Below are 20,532 nucleotides of genomic sequence, written 5' to 3' on the forward strand. Positions count from 1 at the left end.
AGCAACCCCCCTGGTCTGGATTCTCTGGAATAAATAAACTGGTTCATGACCAGGGCGCGTCGTCTGCTAAACTTTTGAAGTGGATAATTATAATAGTTTAGATAATATCTTGACTCTGGTTACCCTTGAATTTTATTATGGGTCCAGTGGACCACTGACCCCCCTCCGATTTAATTTATAAACTGGTCCAGGCAATATTTAAACTGGTCATTTGCCCTGTGCCACCGCCTTATTTCCCACGCTGTTTAAGGGCTAACTGCTCAAGTCACGTGCTTATTAATGTGCAACGTGAAATATCTTAGTATTATTGTCGCTTTAACCAACTTTGTTTGATGAGGAACATATACAGCTAATACGAATCATTGTGTAACCATTTTTATATACGTATCTAGGCGACTTTGTGGGAAGAGGATTCATTATGTATGACCATAGTTCACTAGATCACGCGCTCACAAAAGTCAACAATCGCCTATCGACTCCATTGATTTTTCGAGCGAAAATGCCGAAATTTCCTGTTACGCGCTTTTACAATGGGAAAAATTGTTTCAACGGTCCTCTGTAGCTCGTTAAGCAAAGCGTGATGGAGTGGGCTGTGGGCATGGCCAAGCAGTGCCCACAGGGCCAACTTTGGGGATATCAATTGAGAACTTTCGTTGGGGGAGGAGCTAAGATATGTGAGATAATTTAGACCGCCTTATTGGTGGGTTAGTTGCATAAGGAAATCTGAAACCCACTGATGTGGCTGCCAAAACCGTGGTAGGACTTAGGAGGTGTGTCGTACTACTCAAGCAACAGAAATCTCTCAATTCGGCGTTAAGCGGACCATAGCCCACTCGATCAGGCGCATCACAGCGCGAGCTGCTCGCGCTATAGCGCAGCGTCCGCGAACACGGATCAAGTGGGCTATGAGCGGAACTAACGGCGAAAGTCGGAACTAGGAGGTGAACTAGGCGCATTTGTTAAATTGCTAGTCGTTTATGGGGCCAGGGAGCACATTATCCATTATTTTTGTGCTCACTGATGGGGCCATAGCAGCGCAAGCAGCTTGCGTCGTGATGCGCGTGATCGAGTGGGCTAGGATCATAGATATAGATATAGTTTTACTATATCTATGGCTAGGATAGAAAGTTGGCTATCTAAGTTGGCCATGTTCGAGTAAAGATTAGATGGCAACTTGGTAAGGCCTGTATCCGCGTATCATTTTCCAAGTTGGCCATGTTTCAGGCTTGAAGGAGAGAGTAATGGAGTGGAAACCCCCATACCTTAAGCGTTGCCTTTGTACCCCCACCTACGGCACCATAGTCCTCCCATCATCCCCAGCGGTTAGGTAGGGTCGTGCCGGACGAAATTGTAAAGGACGCTCCCTCTATCTCAAAAATAGAAGCTAGTTCTCATTCAAATAAAATGGCGCTACGCGACACTACTTAGCAATCGCCTACGGAAGGGTAGGGGCGTGCGCGAGGTACACTGGGAGAGATATGGTGCCGCAGGTCGCCCATCATCATTTCCAATCCATCTGACTCCCTTATCCCTGTTTCAGGTAAGATTCAAGAAAGGTAACGATGATGAGAGCAGGGAGGAGGAATGAGAGAGTGGTGTTCAGTAAATGAAAAAAGAATGAGCTAAGTAGTGAGCGGCTGACAATTTCACATTTTCAAGTTCTGCATCTGTGACTGTGAGTACACATGAACTGGATCGTTCACACGTTGGTTGGAACATTGATGACTTGCCATTCATGCTAAAAATAATATCAATAATATTTATTTCATGATCAAAGTTACTGGCAACCACAGAGGCATAACAGCCTAGCTGACGTGACAGTTCTAATATAGTAAATTAACATTTTAAAAATCAATCAAAAGAAGTAATGTAAAACTGTTTTTACAAAGCCAATCGTCGTAGAAATATTTAGATATTGGAAAAGTTATTTCGTTTGCCAATTCCCTGATATTCGTGGGAAGAGTGTCTAGAGATTCTAGTTAGTATTCGAAGCACAGTTAGTCGCGTAGTCATAAGAATGTGAGAACATTGGACACAGTTCGATAAACCCAAGACCTAAAACAATATTTGCGTAAATTGAAGTTTGAAAAATGGCAGAAAGTGATATCGAAATTGCTAATTCGAATTCTGACTTAAGCGTTAAAACACGCGTTAGAAAACCGAGTTTGACGTATCAGTTATTTGAAAAAACGACTGTAGATTTGTTATCGTCATTTGATTTATGGGAAGAAGCCAAGCTAAGATGGCTAAATATCGTTCAAACATCGGACACAATTCAAGAAGAAGGCGGAAATCCAATGTATCTAGCCTTTAAGTTTTTCTCGTGTCAGGAAAATTTAAAAACGCCATTACATAGTTCTAAACTAAACGAATTCTTTATTCAACATCTCTTGTCAATCCACGAACGTTTTTGTTTGGATTGTTTTGCTTCAAACAAAATATGCCAAAGTGAATCTGGTTACGTAGAAAAGCAAGTAAACGATGAACGTGATGAAACTTCACGATCAGACTCTGAAAGTAAATGTTTAGTGCCAGATAAAACTCGGAAAGCTGGTCTACGAAGATCAACGCTTGAGAATACGACACAAACGGATGAATTAGAATTAAGTTTACTATGCGATTTGCCATCGAAGAATTTAACAACAGGAGGAGCTTCTAAAACCGCGATAAAACTGAAGAAAGCAAACACAACGCAGAAAAGGAAAGCTAAAACTAAAGACTCTAGTATAAAGATTTCTAAAACACCACTTAGGAGTAGCTTAAAACAATCAAAAAGAAATGTATCCAATGAAGATATAGACTCCAATGATAGTGACCACGGATCAGATGAAATCGAACCTCAGAAATCCAATTCAAAAGATGATGACTATGACCTCTTAGAAAGGTATGCCTTCAATTTCTCGTTACGGTGAGGCTGCTGAGTGTGAGAAATACCCTTACTGATGGCATATTCCATACACCTGCTCATAGATCACTCGCGATTTGCTCCGTTACAACATAAAATCCGACAAAGAGGGGAAAAATCACTAATTTTGAGATTATTCTAGAATAGAAATAAAATACTCTCAATTTCCACGGCTTCTTTAAGTCATTTTTAAAACCTTTAAATACACATGGACTGGAATGATTAGCTTAAACCCCGGTTCTTTTAATGGCATTGCCTGTTGCTGCCCTTAGTGGGAGAGTCCCGCAACTTTTCGACTTATAAATCATGTTATGACTATCATGGATTAACTAACGCTAGGGATTGTTCACTAACAGTGTTTCCCCATGCATTAATATCGCCAGCTACATGTTCCGAATTATTCCTCGATTCCCCTCTTCATTCCCGCAATTTATTAGACCAAAACGGATGTAGATATAGCGCCATCTCTAGGCAAAATAAATCGTTTTTGCCCAATTTAGACAGGATTTCAATTTTGACGTCATAGAACACGTGATATTTGGTCCAATTTTCTTATAACTTCCTGTTAGGGATAGTAGCTGCTGCTAGGGGGCGTTTGGAATATGCGTGCTTTATCTTTTGGGGGGAATTACGAACTATCCCTAGCGTTAGTTAATCCATGTGACTATGGTTTGAGTCGAAGAAGTTTCAATAATGGTCGCTGCGTGGCGCTAGAGAGGCGCTGCTCCAAAAGAACCACGCGCCGTATCTGTGTTTAAAGCAAAGCACAGTTCCAGTGCATACCCTACAAGTTGACTTTCCTAACGTGCTCCAGTTTTGGCTTGGCGAAGGCAAGAGCCATTTGTGGGCGGGATATATACGATAAATCCCGCCCACTAGCCTTTGCCAAGCTTAATCCGGAGTTCAGGAGAAAAGTCAACTTGTAAAGGTATCCACTGCACCCGCGCTTTGCTTTAAACGTGCCAGGATGACAGGTTCAGCAGGTTTTACTAACAGTTGAAATGAGGTTCCTGGTCTGTGTCTTGCTCCTTGCCTCCATAACGTTGCTCCCAATCGCTATGTACAAAAAAACTACATTTTTGTGCATCTTATATAGAGCTATTTCAATTCGGGGGGGGGGGAAGGAGAGATTTTGAGGCGGGGTTTCGCTAGTCCCCGCCTACTCGCCATATTGTGCGGGAAATTTAGCATAGAGTTCTTCAGCGGCCCGCACGGAGGGAGGGTGAAAACCGGCTCCGTTTATTGGCAGGCCCAACTGTGACGTTTCCCCCCTTCAACTGATATAGCTCTATACCGAAAGTTATACAAATTCTTAGCACTGTGGCTTGAAGTTGAAAACCCCATTGAGTAATTTTACGTTGTTCTTTTACAACAGGGTACCATTTGATATTAAAGAACTGAGTGAACCATCTGACAAATCAGAATCTGATGAAGAGTCTGATAGTGATTACAGTTTGCCTGCAAATGATAATCATGAATCTCCTCCTGAGAGTGACGCGGAGGCTGAAAATTCAAAGAAAAAGTATCCATTATCTTAGAATTTTAAAAGTCTCAATTAGCCTTATTCCTGATCAGCGCCATCTACCCATAGCGGTGACTTTGAGAACTACTGTAAGCGGCAAGCCAATCAGATGTCGCTAAAATCTGGTGACGTCATTTTTGGTAAGACCCGAGAGTGCCAGTCAGTGACGTCACCAGATTTTAGCGACATCTGATTGGCTTGCCGCTTACAGTAGTTCTCAAAGTCGCCTCTATGGGTAGGTGGCGCTGATAAGGAATAAGGCTAATTACTTACTTATTAATGAATGTTTTTTTATTTATTTATTTGTAGATTTCACGTTAAAAGAAAAGGGTTGAGGCAATCGAGTGACACTGAATTTGATAAGAAAGCCTTTGCTTGTGAATTATGTGGAAAGGAATATAAAGCGCCAAGCACTCTCAGAATTCACATGGTATAAATAAATGGCGTAATTATTCGCAGTCGTATTAGTGAACGGGAAATGGCTTAATGGGAATTGTGATCGATTTTAATTTACTGGAATGTGATATCTTAATTACTGTTGGTGATAGTCGCTTGAAGCTCCCTAGAAATGTCTAAAAGACTGCTATTATTGCTTTTAAACTCGTGCATTTAAGCGTAAGTTCGTAAGATATGTTCCATAAGTTTGTCACTGGTTACAAACTGGAGCTTGTCATGAAGTGATTGAAGTAGATCATAGATTTGAGGTAAAGCGACGCCTGGTGAGGCGCTGTCAAGGGCTTAGTACAGACTAAATAGGAAGATGGACTGCCAAATTAACCCAGTGTAGTCAATTCTCGCTTGCCGTTCTCGAACTAGCTCTCAGTAAGTTTTCGTCTGCTCTTTCGATTTCAAAAAAGTTCAAGGCTTAGTGAACTGTTAGTATGTTAGAAGTGGTTATAAAGTTGGAAGTAACATAAAAAAATTAAACACATTATTAATTTTTAATTAATAATTAATAATAATTATTAATAATTACGTTGTGAGCTTGTGGTAAAGCGAAATCTGCTCTAAGACAGTTCCTAAATCACTTTCACCTGAAACTTCAGTTCCCAAGTTCCGCCATTAAATTTTTAAAGTACACTTCCTTGCCACTACTGCGCAAAATCGGCCCATAGCCGTCTAAACCAATCAGATTAATATACTGATTACCCAGAATGCTCTGTCAATCCTCAAAAGACGGTTGGGAAATTTGAACGATTTTCTTTAAGGGTCTATTGCGAACTTGTATAGCTAGTGGCATACTTATGGAACATATCTTATAAACTTATGATTTAAGCGATCCCTAAAACACAATTCTCAAAAAACTTGAATTCAAAAACTTTTCAGTATACAAATAGATTGTCCTCTATTGTATTGGAGCCTCCCAGATGATCTAGCCTTTCGAGAAGCGAAAATATTTTTTTAACTGATTTAGTTCGCCGTGTTTTCTCCCTTGAGGGCGCTTTTAGTACCGTAAAATAAAAATAAGTTCAGCATCGTGACCCCGTCGACTGCTACAATATTAGGTCAGGGCATAGATGTAGAGCGGTGAAGCCGAGGTCGCGGATAGCAAAAAAAAAATGTTTTAGAAAATTTCCGAAGACCTTTATTAAACAATCATGTCAAAGAAGTAAAGGATCAAAAAATTAAGGTTAAAAAATTAAAGGTTATCAAGGGGTAAAAAAATTCCTCTCATGGTGTATTAAAACTGCGAATTAGCGAGTAGTTTTTTTTTACTAAAAAAACTACAATGTTAAAATCGCATAATTAATTTTGTTGTCCATACAATCGAACCAATAGATTTATTGATCAATAAAAGGAGAATATCCCCTAAAATAATAACCTTACAATGGTGAAACCTTTCTCTTTATAATTGGCCCCTAAAATATCAACGATAATTTATGGAAGACCCCGGTTGGATCTGTAATAAAAGCGCCATCTAGTACACATAGTACACATATAGGGTAAAAATATTTACTCTATGAAACCGGATATTTCCCCACATAAAAATCGACTCGCACAGGCCTAGATCACCTCGGAGGCTCCGATTGTATTTTAAGTTTAGAGGTGGAATTCATAAACAGCGAACGCAACGCAATTTAGCACAGGCAAAGGCAGGGCATCGTGCGCACGACACCCTGCCTTTGCCTGTACTAAATTGCGTTGCGTCCGACGTTTATGAATTCCACCTTTAGGACGTTTGCGCACGACGCCCTGCCTTTGCCTGCGCTAAATTGCGTTGAGTCCGAGGTTTATGAATTCCACCTTAGGTCTTTTTGCCACCATTGTTTTATGACATAATTACGTTTTAAAATAATTTGGCCCCACTTTATTACAGTTGATGCACAATGGAAGTTTAGTTGACTGTCCAGAATGTGGAAAAAAATTCAAAAGCACGTTTTCAATGAACCTACATCAAGCGAGAGTCCACGAAACGAAGAAAGACATATATCCGTGCCTCGTGTGTGGCAAAGAATTCCAAACCAAGTCAATATTAAAAGGGCACCAAATTGTACATAGAGAAGAAAAAGACTTTGTCTGCGACATCTGCGGGAAGGGCTTCAAGCGAAAGTATTATTTGAAGGAACACAGGGGCGTACACACTGGCGAGAGTTGTCACAAGTGCAACCTATGCGATGCCACATTCAAACATAAAAGCCTAGTTTACAGGCATAAGAAGGAAAAACACGGTTCTAGGGACCAACTTTGCAAGGTCTGTGGCAAATCGTACTTTACATCGGCCCAACTGAAACGTCACGAACTAACTCATTCCGAAGAACCGTATTACAAATGCAGAGAGTGCGGTAAAGGTTACAGATCAGAATCGGGGCTCGAATCTCACATGAACACTCATAAAGATACCAGTCCTAATGTGTGCCATTTTTGCGGCAAGTCTTTCATATCAAGGTCTAACATGTACAAGCACTTGGCCAGACACCAAGGTATTAAGCCACACACGTGCGTGTGCTGCGATAAAGGTTTCGTGACCAAACAGGAGCTTACGGCGCACATGAAATCACACGATGACAAGTTGGATTCCCGCGTTAGACGTTCCAAACCTAAACAGGTGCTAAACACCGAACACGAAAGGAGCAAGCAGTCCCAACCAGGACCTAGTGGAACTTGTGTTTATGGGTACAGTGGGCATTCTAATTTTTCAGGGGGCAGTTCAATAGCTATGGCGGGAACTAGCGGTAGTGGTGCCATTTCAACTAATGATAATCCCAGAGAAAGTGTACCCGTGATAAATTATGGTCAAAGTCTCTTTCCTGGTTGCGACGATTATAGATATTACTAATAACATGCTAACTTGAAGATCTTCTACTATAGATTTATTGTATAATTTTAATACTCTTAGAAAATAACATAAATTGTAGCAAAACATTTGTCTCAAGACGATCTTAGCCCGTATGTATAGCATAATACGAAAACGAGTTTTGCTTTGTAGTCCTTATAAAACTGGATTTGTACGCAATCCTTGGCTAAACAAGGACACCTTTTCAAACCCACAAAGGGGCCAAAAATTTGAAATTAATATATGTATTGCAATTTGGATTTAAGTTTTTTTTTCGACATGAGAAATTTAGTTTTAATTGCGTATTTCAAACATTATTAGTAATTTAAAAAAATTGCAATACCCTTGTGGGTTTGAAAAAGTGTCCTTATTTCGCCAAGGATTTAAAGTGTTAGAGTCACCAAAAATCGCTATTTTTAAAACTTAAAGGCTTTATTCCCATCTGAAAGATCAAATCTTTCTGATTCAGAATATCTATTTATATAATGCATTATAATTTTCCAAATATTATTAAAACCCCGGCTTTCGGAACCTACTCGCAGAATTTTTTAAAACTATTTTGACAGTTGAATACTCCATATACCCCTGGTGACGTCACGATTCGAGCGCGCGTGAGCACGGGCACGCGCGACTCCGCAAGTCCTATTTTTTTATTGATAGGTGGTGCTTTCAAAGTGATCGAATTTGACACGCGCGCTTTGTTTAAAAACTAGGCTTAGCTCTCGTAATGAAATCTGTCTCGCCCTGGTCAACCTCTTATGACGTCACCAGGGGTATATTTATAATTCCGTTTAAATGAGGTATGTGAAATATCAATTTTCTTTTTCATATTACAAAATGAATAAATTTCTGTATATGACTTTTTACCCTGGATCTACTGTTATTATAACCCAATTGATGTTTTAAACGAAAATTAGCCACTTTTCAAAAAACGTGGCACTAACACTTTAAGGACTGCCAAGCAAAGCCCGTTTTTGTATAATATTTGCCTCCTCTTGGGGATAAACTAAATTAGTTAAGGAATTGTCAATCTAAATCGTCCCATTTTTAATGAATAATGATATAGTAATGTAACTAAGAGGGAAAGACTGCCTCCATCTCGCTATTTGGGGCCTGCGCTGTAGCCTCTTCGTATTATGTGAGTGCGCAGAGACGGAAATATATCAACCCCTTGTACGTCTCAATACTGAGGGTTGCCTCCCTTCTTTTGGGTCTAACTCGCAAAACAATAATGACCTCGGAATGTTAAACCCCATGGAAATAATTATAACGAGGTCGGATTGAATATAATTAGTTAGCATTATCTGAGTGTGCTATTCAGCGGCTGTTAATAATTTCAGCGGTGAGTTCAGCAGAGTGCAACTTTTTGTTTCGACGAATTTTTATACTTTTGGATTTGATGTCATGTTGCTAATCGGTCAAATTATTAAGTAATGGTTATGTACAACGCGCCAAACAACTTGTGACGCCATTTTGAAAAGACCAAAGATTGGTTTTTGCGCAACCCATCAAACTACTTGTGATGTCGCATTGTCCAATGAGAGGAAGCTTAACATCCTGTTGAGGGTTACTGGACGAACACATATTTGCCATGAGCAAATACCAATAATATCCCTTTTCTTTTAAAATTAAATTAAAGTTTGATGGTTTTTTAATCATTATTTGTTCGAGCTGAAAGGTTTAGGCTGTAAACATCCAATTTACTTGTTTTTTTCATAAATTAATTTATTTAGTAACAAAACCGTGTCCCTCTTAATTTAATTGAATTTAATTTTTAAGTAACTAAACTAACTACAAGAAGCGTATTTCAGCTGTCAGATACCCAATTTGTTTTCAAAATTTATGTACGGTAAATTGTTCTTAAAACCTTGATATTTTGATTTTTGTGTATTTGATTATTGATTTTTCACTGTGATATTGGTAGTTTTCCCTACCTACCAGGTAGTCAGCGTGGACAAAATATGTGAGCTCATGGTGTCTCATCCTCAATGAAGGCTATTTGCGGTGTTCTTAGCTAAACGAGCTGTTCAAAGAATATAACCAAGAAGTTATATCTAGTATCTCAGAGAGAAGGTATAAATTCGCCAGATTTCCAGCTTTATCTCTAGTCCAAACGTAGGTCCGGAGTCAATCCCCGTCTCTAAATTACAACCAGCATCTCATTGGTTCTTGAAAACTCACGTCAGCGCGACGACGAAAATTACAGTCATATTTTCCCCTCTGAGGAGAGGCGAAATAGCCCGGCGCCTCCTTTTACGTCCCCCCTTGTATTTTGAAAGGGGGACTGGGACTATGGCGCGCGAATTCAAAGGCATCTTATACCTTCTCTCTGAGATACTGATATAACTTCTTGATATAACCATGGAGGAAGGATACGAGCTATGGGCTCTATAGGAGAGGCCAACTAATAGGCGCGCGAGAAGCCAAAGAGAGTTACGGTGGCGCCGCCAGACGGCGAGTAAAGTAACTAAAGTTTAAAAAAAATTATTGCGCAATAACGTGTAAAAAACAGGTATTTTTGGGAAATCGGAAAAAGACAAATTTCTAGCATTTCCTTTATTATTTTTGCAGTTAGGAGAACTGCAATCATTTATTAACCACATGTTTCGATTTGTTGTTCCCTCCATGGTTGAATTTTTTTCAAACTTTAGTTACTTTACTCGCCGTCTGCGGGGCGCTACAGTGGCCCTTTTTGGCTTCTCGCGCGCCTATTAGTTGGCCTCTCCTATAGAGCCCATAGCTCGTATCCTTCCTCCATGATATAACTAACACAGTTTACGCCTTGATTTTGAAATTTTAATGAGCAATTATTGTTCGGCTTTCATGGAGAGGTAAATCGGGTGTGGTTGACTTGGGTATGAGTTTAAAAAAAAAGAAATTCGAAAGACTGTAATTGTAAGTTAAATGTTTTCTACTGACCAAATTGTAAGTTAAATGTTTTCTACTGACCAAATTGTAAGTTAAAGTGTTAGTGACATAATTTTTGTCATCCTCAAACTTAAAATGGGAAAAAAATCCTTGAAAAATCTAGTTTATTATGATATGTTTACTTTTGTATTTGGTTTCGTAGAAATTTGTAAAATTGCAATCAAAGTTTTGTGTTTGGAAAAGGCCTAGTTGAGATTTTCTTTCGTTTGATGACGTAGTAAGGAGAAATTTTCACTCCTGTTAGTGTCGCCGCGCCGCGTTAAGCCTAATTTATTCAGATTCGCGCGCGCGCCGCATTAGTAGACTCGGTAGTCTCGCGCTTGGCTTTTCCGCGAGATGCCGTGAGTGACGTATCAAGGAGAAAAACCCGCCAAAAATCTTCTCCGCAAATTTGCCTTGGTCCCCCAAATTTTAAGTTTTCAAAGTGTTTTTTCTGTGTTTTCCCTCATAATTAAATATTATTCAAGCATATTTTTGGAATCAGAAGAGTTTAAACTCTCAAAAAAGTAAGGTTTTCTTTAGATTTGAGATCATTTTTAAATCACGTCGCTATTCCTTTAAATGTTTTCTACTGACCAAATTAGTTCACAGTTTAAGGGCGCAAATTCAATTTCGCCATCTTCCTTGCATCATACTAGTTTGGGAATACAGGGTGTTTGAAAAAAGGGTGGTAAAACGGCAAACATTTCTTAGAACATTTTCTTCTCAAAATCACCCAAGAGCCAACTGGGATCAATAACCCTGTATATGGGGAAAAAGGAAAACTTCAGTATTTTTAAAGGGATGTACCATCTGTTATGTAGGGGCGGGGACTATATCAAGCTTATCTTCCATCAAATACAGCTCTACCTCACATGCCTCAATTTCATTTTAAAGGGCATGAGAATTTCCGTTCAATCTATATGCGGAGGCGTTCCACGCTTATAATCACGTGGCATTACCTGGACGCTTACAGACACGTGACATTACCCACACGCTTACAGACACGTGACATTACCCACACGCTTACAGACACGTGACATTACCCACACGCTTACAGACACGTGACATTACTCACACGCTTACAGACACGTGACATTGCCTAATCACTACTTCAGTAAATAGTAACACTACTACTTCAAAGTGCTAGATACTCCCCTACATAACCGATTGTGAATTCCTTTTCTGGCGTTGAAAGGCTGATTTATCTTGATATACCATGAATTTTCCGCTGCAAGATTTTTAAATAAAATTCCGTGGTGATTTTAATGTTGAGACTCTTCTAAAATGCCTCCATTGCCAGACCAATAGCAATTTTAATCATATCCTGGTTACTATTTATACTATTGAAGATCTATCTTTAAACATGGTAATTTTTTATGAGCGTCTGAAAAAATGAATAAAACGAGATTTTTTTTTTTTTCATAAAAATCATTCCTGGATAGACATTCAATTTGAATGGCTTATCTAACCTTTATGCGTAACTAGCCGTTACCCGCGGCGTCGCTCGCGTGTAATAAGAACTTCCATCTAAAATGATATAAGAATGTGTAGATTTTACTGATGACTAATATTTTTGTAGCACCCTAGGAGCGAAGGCACTCGGCACAGTCCGCAAGCCCGTCGGGATATTTTTCATTACTTTTCACGCGGACATTATTCCATAAAGAAGGTTTTTAAGTTTTTGGCCGCCATTTAAAAAGATGGCAACAAATCGAACCCAAAAGACCTTTCAGCCCGTCTATAGGTTAAAGGAAACCATTGTACTAAATATTTGTGAAATCGGTTGAATCGCGCGGACTTTATTGCATAGATAATATTTTCTTACATTTCTGGGCACCATTTTAAAAGATGGCGAAAAATCTAACCCGAAAGACCATTCAGCCCGTCTTAAGGTTAAAGCAAACCAGTGTACTAAATATTTGTGAAATCGGTTGAAACGCGCGTACCTAATTGCATAGAGAATATTTTTTTACATATCTGGGCGCCATGTTTTAAGATGGCGGCGGATTGGAAAAATCTTTCTTAGTACGCGCCTACTACTTATTAGTAACGTTCCTGCAAATTTTCAGCCTTCTAGGGCAAGCGGTTTGGGCTGGGCGTTGATTATCAGTCAGTCTGTCAGTCAGTCAGTCAGTCAGTCAGTCAGGACTTTGATTTATATAGATATAGATGGTTTTAAAAATTATATTTTTCCAAATTATCCAGATTTTTGGGAACCATGAAATTTTCCGAGTGACGTAAGTCACGGAGTTCTAATTTCGACGTGTCTGTCTCTTGTTACACGTAACTGCACCATCTTATGGGCTTTGTTTGTCCATCTCACTTAGACACCAGTCTGTACACTGGCTTCTAAAGTTTCTAAACACTACCATCTTCTTGTCTTTGTTCATCTCACTTTAACACGAGTCTGTTCTTACAGGCTTTTACTCCATCAGGATTACGAGAAACGTCAAGCGGGGCTTCCACTAAAGGGTAATTCAATTGCGCTGTTTTTATCCACAGCTGCGATTCGAAATCTTTATATACTACCATAAGTTTATAATGCCTCTAAGTAGAGAAATGTCTGCTACTCCTATGGCAATAGTGTTTGTCTGGCTCCCTTTAAAGGGAGACTCTCAGCTGAAAATCTTAGTGCCATGTTTTATTTTTTCCTGGTTCGTTTCAATTAAATATGAAGCCTCAAATTTTTTCTGATTTTTCAAACAATTTTTTCAATGAAAATTCAATTTTTTAAAATTTGTTAGGCTTAGCAATGGGTCTCGATTTTAGCGCACTTACCTACCGGCCAATAAAAACATATTTAGGGATAGAGCCAAATCAGCCAATCCCGTGAAGGTTAGAAAATATTAAGTCGTATGTTGTCTGCTTCAAACAGTAAAAGCTGAGTTCCCAAGGGCGGGAAATAAGTATTTTTTTAGAGAGGGCTCGTTACCAGTGACTCCGCGGGGCCCGTCGTCTGCTGAAGTTTGAGGAGGATAGTAATTGTGTTGCAGCTTGACTCTGCTCAGTCTGCTGAGGTGTTAAAGATGGGTTTTTAATTTTTTCTATCCCGAAAATCACAAAAAATAATAGAAACAATAATCTAAGAACACAGATCTTCCCATTCCAAAGGCTAATAACTAGACACTCAAGATATACAAAAAATACGACCCGCCACATTTTAACATAATAAAATTACGAGAGTAATTTGAGTTTAAGTGAAACGTAATAGCATAAATTTGCTAATTACTAAAGTTCCTAAACCGCTTATCGTTAGACGATCGAACCGGCGTCTTTCTTTCGAGTACTAAAAAGTAGAATAGATATTTCTGAACCTAATGCAGACGACGCAAATGAGACTCGCGCGAGAAAACCTTTGGGGATGGCCTCTTATAAATCGCGGGCGCTCATTGGCCGGTAGGTCGCTTTACCAAAATTCAAATGCATGTTTTGGATACAAAACTTCAATTACTGTTTAGTACTATAAATAGCGCTTCAAAAAAATCAGAAAAAATTCAAGGCGGCATATTTTAACATAAGGAATCAGAATAAAAATACTTAATTTTTGCCAATAGTATCCCTTTAATGAAATCCTATACTCTCTCCGTATCATTTATCACCTCAACTTCAATACAAAATTGTACCGCCTAGCCTAGCGTTTCTTTTATCCCTTTTAGAATGTTTCAGGACTGAAACCGCCTCTATCTCACGAGAGAGAGGGATTTTGGGGTTGCTAAAGTAAAATTCGTTCCCCCCCCCCTCCCAATGCCTGCCTATACGAAACGTAAAAATCTCCTTTATTCCATTGAATGATTTTTTTTCATGAGACCAATTTAGTAATTGTCTCGACCGCTTGGTGGCTGCACCGCGACAGAAATTTCAAAATTTTCTCTCTTCGGATCTTAGCGCTATAAGAGTTCTGACGTCACAGTAGCGCACAGAAGATGCCCAGTTGTAACCCGTATTTGTGTACTTAGAGGCATGATAAACTTATGATACTACCGATTTATGTAAGGCGAAACAAAAGGCGTATGATTCATTTCAAACGTCTGTATTAGTCAAGTCTCTCAAAAATGTTCAATAGTTCTTTTTTAAAGGGATGTAACTCGGAATAAGGTGAAAAATTAACGAAGAAAATTTATAATGTTGAAAATATTTATTTTAATATTTAATATAATCTTGTTTCTCAACTCAAAATGAATACAGAACGAGTAATGAAGTCGAAAATCTGTGTATGTTTCCGTTGGTACACTAGTGTACCGCGTTAGGAGTTCGCCTTGTGTTGATATGTTAAAGAAATCCTACAAAATAATATTCTTTTCTTTCTTCATAATATCAGGGATAGATGTAATTTTAGAAGTAGGAATGTAGAACGGTTAGAATTTACTTCAGTCCGACCATATAGCCCAGTTTAGAGTCAGCACGTAACGAAAATTTTAAATTATCTTATTAGCTCACTTGAACTACGTTTTGATGACGTTGCTCACGTGGACGGCGAAAAATACGATTCCTTTTTACCTTTGTCACTATGATCCGCCTCTTCTTTCATAACCCCAGTCCCGGGGAAGGGGGTCCGTGATTTGACGCACGCCTAGATAACTCTGTTCTCCATTCCTGCTTCCAAAATTACATCTATCCCTGATAATATAAAACAAATATATGGAAATATTTTTCGCAATATTTATAGGACATCGTCCACTGGCTTGTGCATAAATAGCACTATCATCGAGCTATACAAGGCCCATGCACGCTCACTTCGAAGGGGGGGGGGTCCCTCACCCATATACTTTTGACTTGTGTGGTTGATAGATGGCGCTTCTTAGTCTCTTTAATACACTTACTAATAAGTAAATATACAGGGTGTTTCTGAAAAGTCCATCACAAATTAAGGGGCGTGTTTATGGGACCAAACTGAGCGGAAAGTACCAAAGAACATGGGGTGTACAACATTTTGTTACGGAGATATGGCCTTCCAAACATTCGCCCCTAAAACAAGGAAATATCCAAAAATGAGGAGTAACACTTAAGACCGACTAACCAGCTTGTTTAAAATTACTAGACAATTTCAATAGCCTTTAATCGAACAATTGATTTCTACCTTTACTAATCAGAAGCGTATAAATGAGTAGAAGTATGCCTACGGTGGTAATGTAAAATTAATCCCAAGTGACATGATGTTTCAAGATCTTCCCAGCACCAAGTAAAATGGTTCTGATTGAAGGGACTTTTATTAGCACAGCGTAAACAACGTTATTTTCAGGAATTAGTCCAAATGTCCACGGGCGGCATTACAAAAACGAGGCAGTCTTTCGAATGATACTTGGACATGTTGGAAGATCCCTGGCTTGTTCCTGTTATCTCAAACCGTAAAAAGCTACGCAAATCTTCATCATCACGGACAACACTCTTGTACGTTAGGTATGACCTTGAGAAAACCTAAAAGGACATCTCGAATGTATTTGAAAAACCCATCTCCAATTAAGGGGCGTGTTGTTTGTTTCCAACAGAGTAAACTCGCCCAGAGAACAATTACAATGCAGAGCCACGTTTCGGCGTTAATGGCCCACAAAGGTGGTCCCAAACAAAAGAACAAACTTTAATTTGTTTCGTTCAGTAAGTGTTTCATGTGTCATAGATAAAACGCCATGATTAATGCACGAAGAAAATGAATTTATTGACAAGTTTTAACATTTAATTGCAACTAGTTACAAAAATTGTTCAAAGTGTTCACCACCCGCGTTAAGGCACACATTAGCACGTCTTACAAATGATTCCCTTACACGTTGAAAAATGCCTGGAGTTTCGCGAATTGTTTGACAGCCGTGAATTATTCGTCGACGTAGCTCTTCAACATCGGGCACTTCAGTCTGATAAACTAAGTCTTTCAGGTGGCCCCAAAGAAAGAAATCACAAGGGTTCAGATCGGGTGATCGAGCAGGCCACTCCACAGGTCCACCTCGACCTAACCACCGCAAAGGGAAGGTCGCGTTAAGATAATTTCGGACCGCGATGCTGAAATGTGGTGGTGCACCATCGTGCATGAACCACATTCTGTTTACCAAACCTAAGGGTACGTCTTCGAGTAGTTCCGGTAAATCGTCCCGTAAGAACTGCAAGTAAGCCACACCGTTTAACCTGGGCTCTAGGAAATATGGCCCAATTAAATTGTCACCCACAATACCACACCACACGTTTAAACTGAATTGTACTTGGTGACTTCTAACGCAAGTTGCGTGGGGGTTTAGCTGGGACCATTGATGTTTATTATGTAAGTTAATAATACCATCCCGTGAAAAGTTAGCTTCGTCAGTAACCAACAAATCCCGTGGGAAATCGATATCGTTTACTTTAGCCAGAAACCACTGACAAAACGCCGTGCGTCGTGGGTAGTCCGCTGGATTCAAACCTTGAACTTTTTGAACATGGAAAGGATGAAACCGGTGGCTTCTGAGGATTTTCCACACGAGCGTGTGGTTTACGCCTAATCGGCGACCAACTTGGCGGGTACTTGATTCAGGCTCGTCCTCGAAAATGGTGAGAACTTCGTCTTCTACGGCCTCTGGGATGGCTCTCGCTCTAGGTTGAGGTCCAGCCGGTTGGATTCGTCCATCTTGCCTCAAACGTCTGTCCACAGCCTCGAACGTCAGTCGATTTGGTAGTCGCCTCTGCGGAAATCTTTCCTGATACAAGCGTACAGCTGCAGCGGCATTCCCCTCGGCTAGTCCATACATTAGGTGCATATCCGCATATTCGGCATTTGTGAAGAAAGGCATTGTAACAGACTTCGTTGAATTATGAGTTTAATAAAACAAACACATGTACGTGAAACCTCTTTTATTCCTTTCTTAAAAAACATAGTGCTCTGTTTTAGTGCTCTGTTTTTTAAGAATAGGCGAAGTTCTCACTATTTTCGAGGACGATCCAAAAACAAGCAGCCGCCAATTGGTTTGCTGATTAAGAAAAAACCACACGCAACTTGCGTTAGAATTCACAAAGTACAATTCAGCTTAAACGTGTGGTGTAGTATTGTGGGTGACAATTTAATTGGGCCATATTTCCTAGAGCCCAGGTTAAACGGTGTGGCTTACTTGTAGTTCTTACGGGACGATTTACCAGAACTACTCGAAGACGTACCCTTAGGTTTAATAAACAGAATGTGGTTCATGCACGATGGTGCACCACCACATTTCAGCATCGCGGTCCGAAAACTTGTCAATAACATTTTCTTCGTGCATTAATCATGGCGTTTTATCTATGACACATGAAACACTTACTGAACGAAACAAATTAAAGTTTGTTCTTTTGTTTGGGACCACCTTTGTGGGCCATTAACGCCGAAACGTGGCTCTGCATTGTAATTGTTCTCTGGGCGAGTTTACTCTGTTGGAAACAAACAACACGCCCCTTAATTGGAGATGGGTTTTTCAAATACATTCGAGATGTCCTTTTAGGTTTTCTCAAGGTCATACCTAACGTACAAGAGTGTTGTCCGTGATGATGAAGATTTGCGTAGCTTTTTACGGTTTGAGATAACAGGAACAAGCCAGGGATCTTCCAACATGTCCAAGTATCATTCGAAAGACTGCCTCGTTTTTGTAATGCCGCCCGTGGACATTTGGACTAATTCCTGAAAATAACGTTGTTTACGCTGTGCTAATAAAAGTCCCTTCAATCAGAACCATTTTACTTGGTGCTGGGAAGATCTTGAAACATCATGTCACTTGGGATTAATTTTACATTACCACCGTAGGCATACTTCTACTCATTTATACGCTTCTGATTAGTAAAGGTAGAAATCAATTGTTCGATTAAAGGCTATTGAAATTGTCTAGTAATTTTAAACAAGCTGGTTAGTCGGTCTTAAGTGTTACTCCTCATTTTTGGATATTTCCTTGTTTTAGGGGCGAATGTTTGGAAGGCCATATCTCCGTAACAAAATGTTGTACACCCCATGTTCTTTGGTACTTTCCGCTCAGTTTGGTCCCATAAACACGCCCCTTAATTTGTGATGGACTTTTCAGAAACACCCTGTATAAAGTAGGAGGAGCTAATTGAAAAATATAACAAATCGTCACGAGCGACGTTTCTAGCCTGGAGAAATTATGCTCGCGCTCAAATTCGTAAGATCATGGAAAGAATGCACGTGAGGAAATTTGTTTTAGTTTGAAAAAAAAAATCCTCACGAGCATTCTACATCTAGACTTACGTCTCGTGCAAAATCGCGCGCAACTGTGATGACGTTTTCTTATTTTTTGACAAGTTGAGCAAGACCAAATACTTTATATATTCACCTATTTGGCTTCTTTCACATGAAATCCCCCCGCGCGCTCCTTCGCTGGAGATTCGAAACTTGGAGCAGGCAGCTGCTCACGTGAGGCATGGACGAAGTAATACTGTAGGACCGATGGCAGCCCACAGAGCCCCATACTAAGCGAGTAAACAACCAATGTTAAGCTTACTTCCCCTTTTCAGCCCCAAAATGGAGGGGGGCTATGAAAAATACCGAGTCAAATCCCGGAAAAAGCTAGCGCCATCTAGACAAAATAAGACGTTAGATGCTTCCCTCTTTAGAACGTTGATTCCCCCATAAGCCCCCCCCCCCCACTATCCGGTTAAATTAATTTGCTACAATCTCCCGCTAGAAGGCGAATTAACAAGTATTTTTCAACTTTCTCCCTCTGCCATCCGTCCTTCAGTATTGGTTTTGTTTGTCCATGAGTGACCCCCTTAGTTTTTAAAAAAATTATGGGACATTTTAAAATTAAATTGGACAATGTCCAGTGTCCTGTGCTTATTTCCGGCCCTGCCCACTGCCCATAACAGTCTGGGAAATAGCACACTTCTTCTTGTCTAAAACCAGATTATTGATTGAAAATCTATAGAAGAACAAAGGCGGAGACCAGTTTCGGACACTAGGGGTCACTGGCGCCAAGGACTAATTTAAAAATTATTCTCATTTCCCAGCGTGCTCCAGAATCTTACTTTTCTCCTCCAAGGCGCAAGAAGCTTGCTTCCATGGGTGCATGATCGAGCAGGCTATGCTTCAAGGATCCTTCTTGGGAATCTTGGCCTGGCAAATGACCAGTTTAAAAATTAAATCAGAGGGTGGGGGTCAGTGGTCCACGGGACCACTAGGAAAATTCAAGGGTAACCAGAGTCCAGGCTTTAATTCAAATATTTTAATTATCCACTTATTTAGTTTAGCAGACGACGTGCCCTGGTCAATGGTCATGGACCAGTTTATTTATTCCAGGCCAGAGGAGTCGCTGGTCAAATGTCCAGTTTAAAGAAAACCCAAGCCGGGAGTGTGGCGCACTCCTGTAAGCCAAGCTTCTGGGCGGCAAGTTTGAGGGAATAAGACACATGTCGGCGATCCTACCCTATAGGTGCCGACTGCCCCGTGTCCGCCGGAGGTGACTTGACCCCCACACCCCGTCCGTCACCTCCCAAGTAAACCTCATTTCTTTCCCCTGCTTACACACCCACTGAAACGTGAGTAATCACATCCTTGCCGCGGTCCACTGACCCTATTCGCATTGAAACCTCAAAAACAGAAAAAAAAACAAAAAAACGTACCCCTTATTTCTCACCCTGGTTGGTACATCCAAAGCGTGATCGAGTCGGCTATGCTTATATACAACTTCCTACCGTCCTACGGTCTGGAAAGGAAAGGAAAGGAAAGGCAAGCCGGGAGTGTGGCGCACTCCTGTAAGCCAAGCTTCTGGGCGGTAAAGTTTGAGGGAATACGACACATGTCGGCGATCCTGCCCTATAGGTGCCGACTGTCCCGTGTCCGCCGGAGGTGACTTACCCCAATTCCACCTTCCGTCACCTCCCAAGTAAACCTCATTTCCTTCCCTGCTTCTACACATACGACCTAGCGGCCCCCGTCAGTGCTGGGCCGCGTAGGGTCTCCCGCTCAATTCTTCCTGGTGCTCAAAG

The 20,532-nt window shown here is 40.3% G+C and overlaps 3 protein-coding genes across 3 annotated transcripts in view; 2 read left to right on the forward strand and 1 right to left on the reverse strand.

Annotated features, from left to right (window-relative positions):
* Positions 1-1,351, forward strand: part of LOC149682651 (uncharacterized) — a 271,813-nt gene extending 270,462 nt beyond the window's left edge. Inside the window, exon 3 of the mRNA XM_089834207.1 lies at positions 1,225-1,351. The gene's annotated coding sequence lies outside the window, so the exon portion shown is untranslated. The remainder of the gene's footprint in view (positions 1-1,224) is intronic.
* A 189-nt stretch (positions 1,352-1,540) lies between these two features.
* Positions 1,541-9,581, forward strand: LOC149682667 (uncharacterized). Its single transcript, XM_089834312.1, has 5 exons — positions 1,541-1,675; positions 1,778-2,884; positions 4,281-4,427; positions 4,737-4,857; positions 6,745-9,581. Exons 2-5 carry the CDS (start codon positions 2,091-2,093, stop codon positions 7,702-7,704), a joined length of 2,022 nt encoding a protein of 673 aa, XP_089690438.1. The 5' UTR covers positions 1,541-1,675; positions 1,778-2,090; the 3' UTR covers positions 7,705-9,581.
* Positions 8,649-18,610, reverse strand: LOC149682668 (uncharacterized). The gene is made up of 3 exons (XM_089834213.1): positions 18,060-18,610; positions 16,665-17,970; positions 8,649-8,732 (listed from the first exon to the last, which is right to left on the reverse strand). The coding sequence occupies exons 2-3, from the start codon at positions 17,361-17,363 to the stop codon at positions 8,649-8,651; spliced, it is 783 nt and encodes a 260-aa protein (XP_089690339.1). The 5' UTR covers positions 17,364-17,970; positions 18,060-18,610.
* Between the last annotated feature and the right edge of the window lie 1,922 nt (positions 18,611-20,532).

Source organism: Phalangium opilio, unplaced genomic scaffold (assembly GCF_054372755.1).
Source record: "Phalangium opilio isolate 3A_F unplaced genomic scaffold, DU_Popi_V2 ptg000038l_1, whole genome shotgun sequence".
Lineage (NCBI taxonomy): Eukaryota > Metazoa > Arthropoda > Arachnida > Opiliones > Phalangiidae > Phalangium > Phalangium opilio.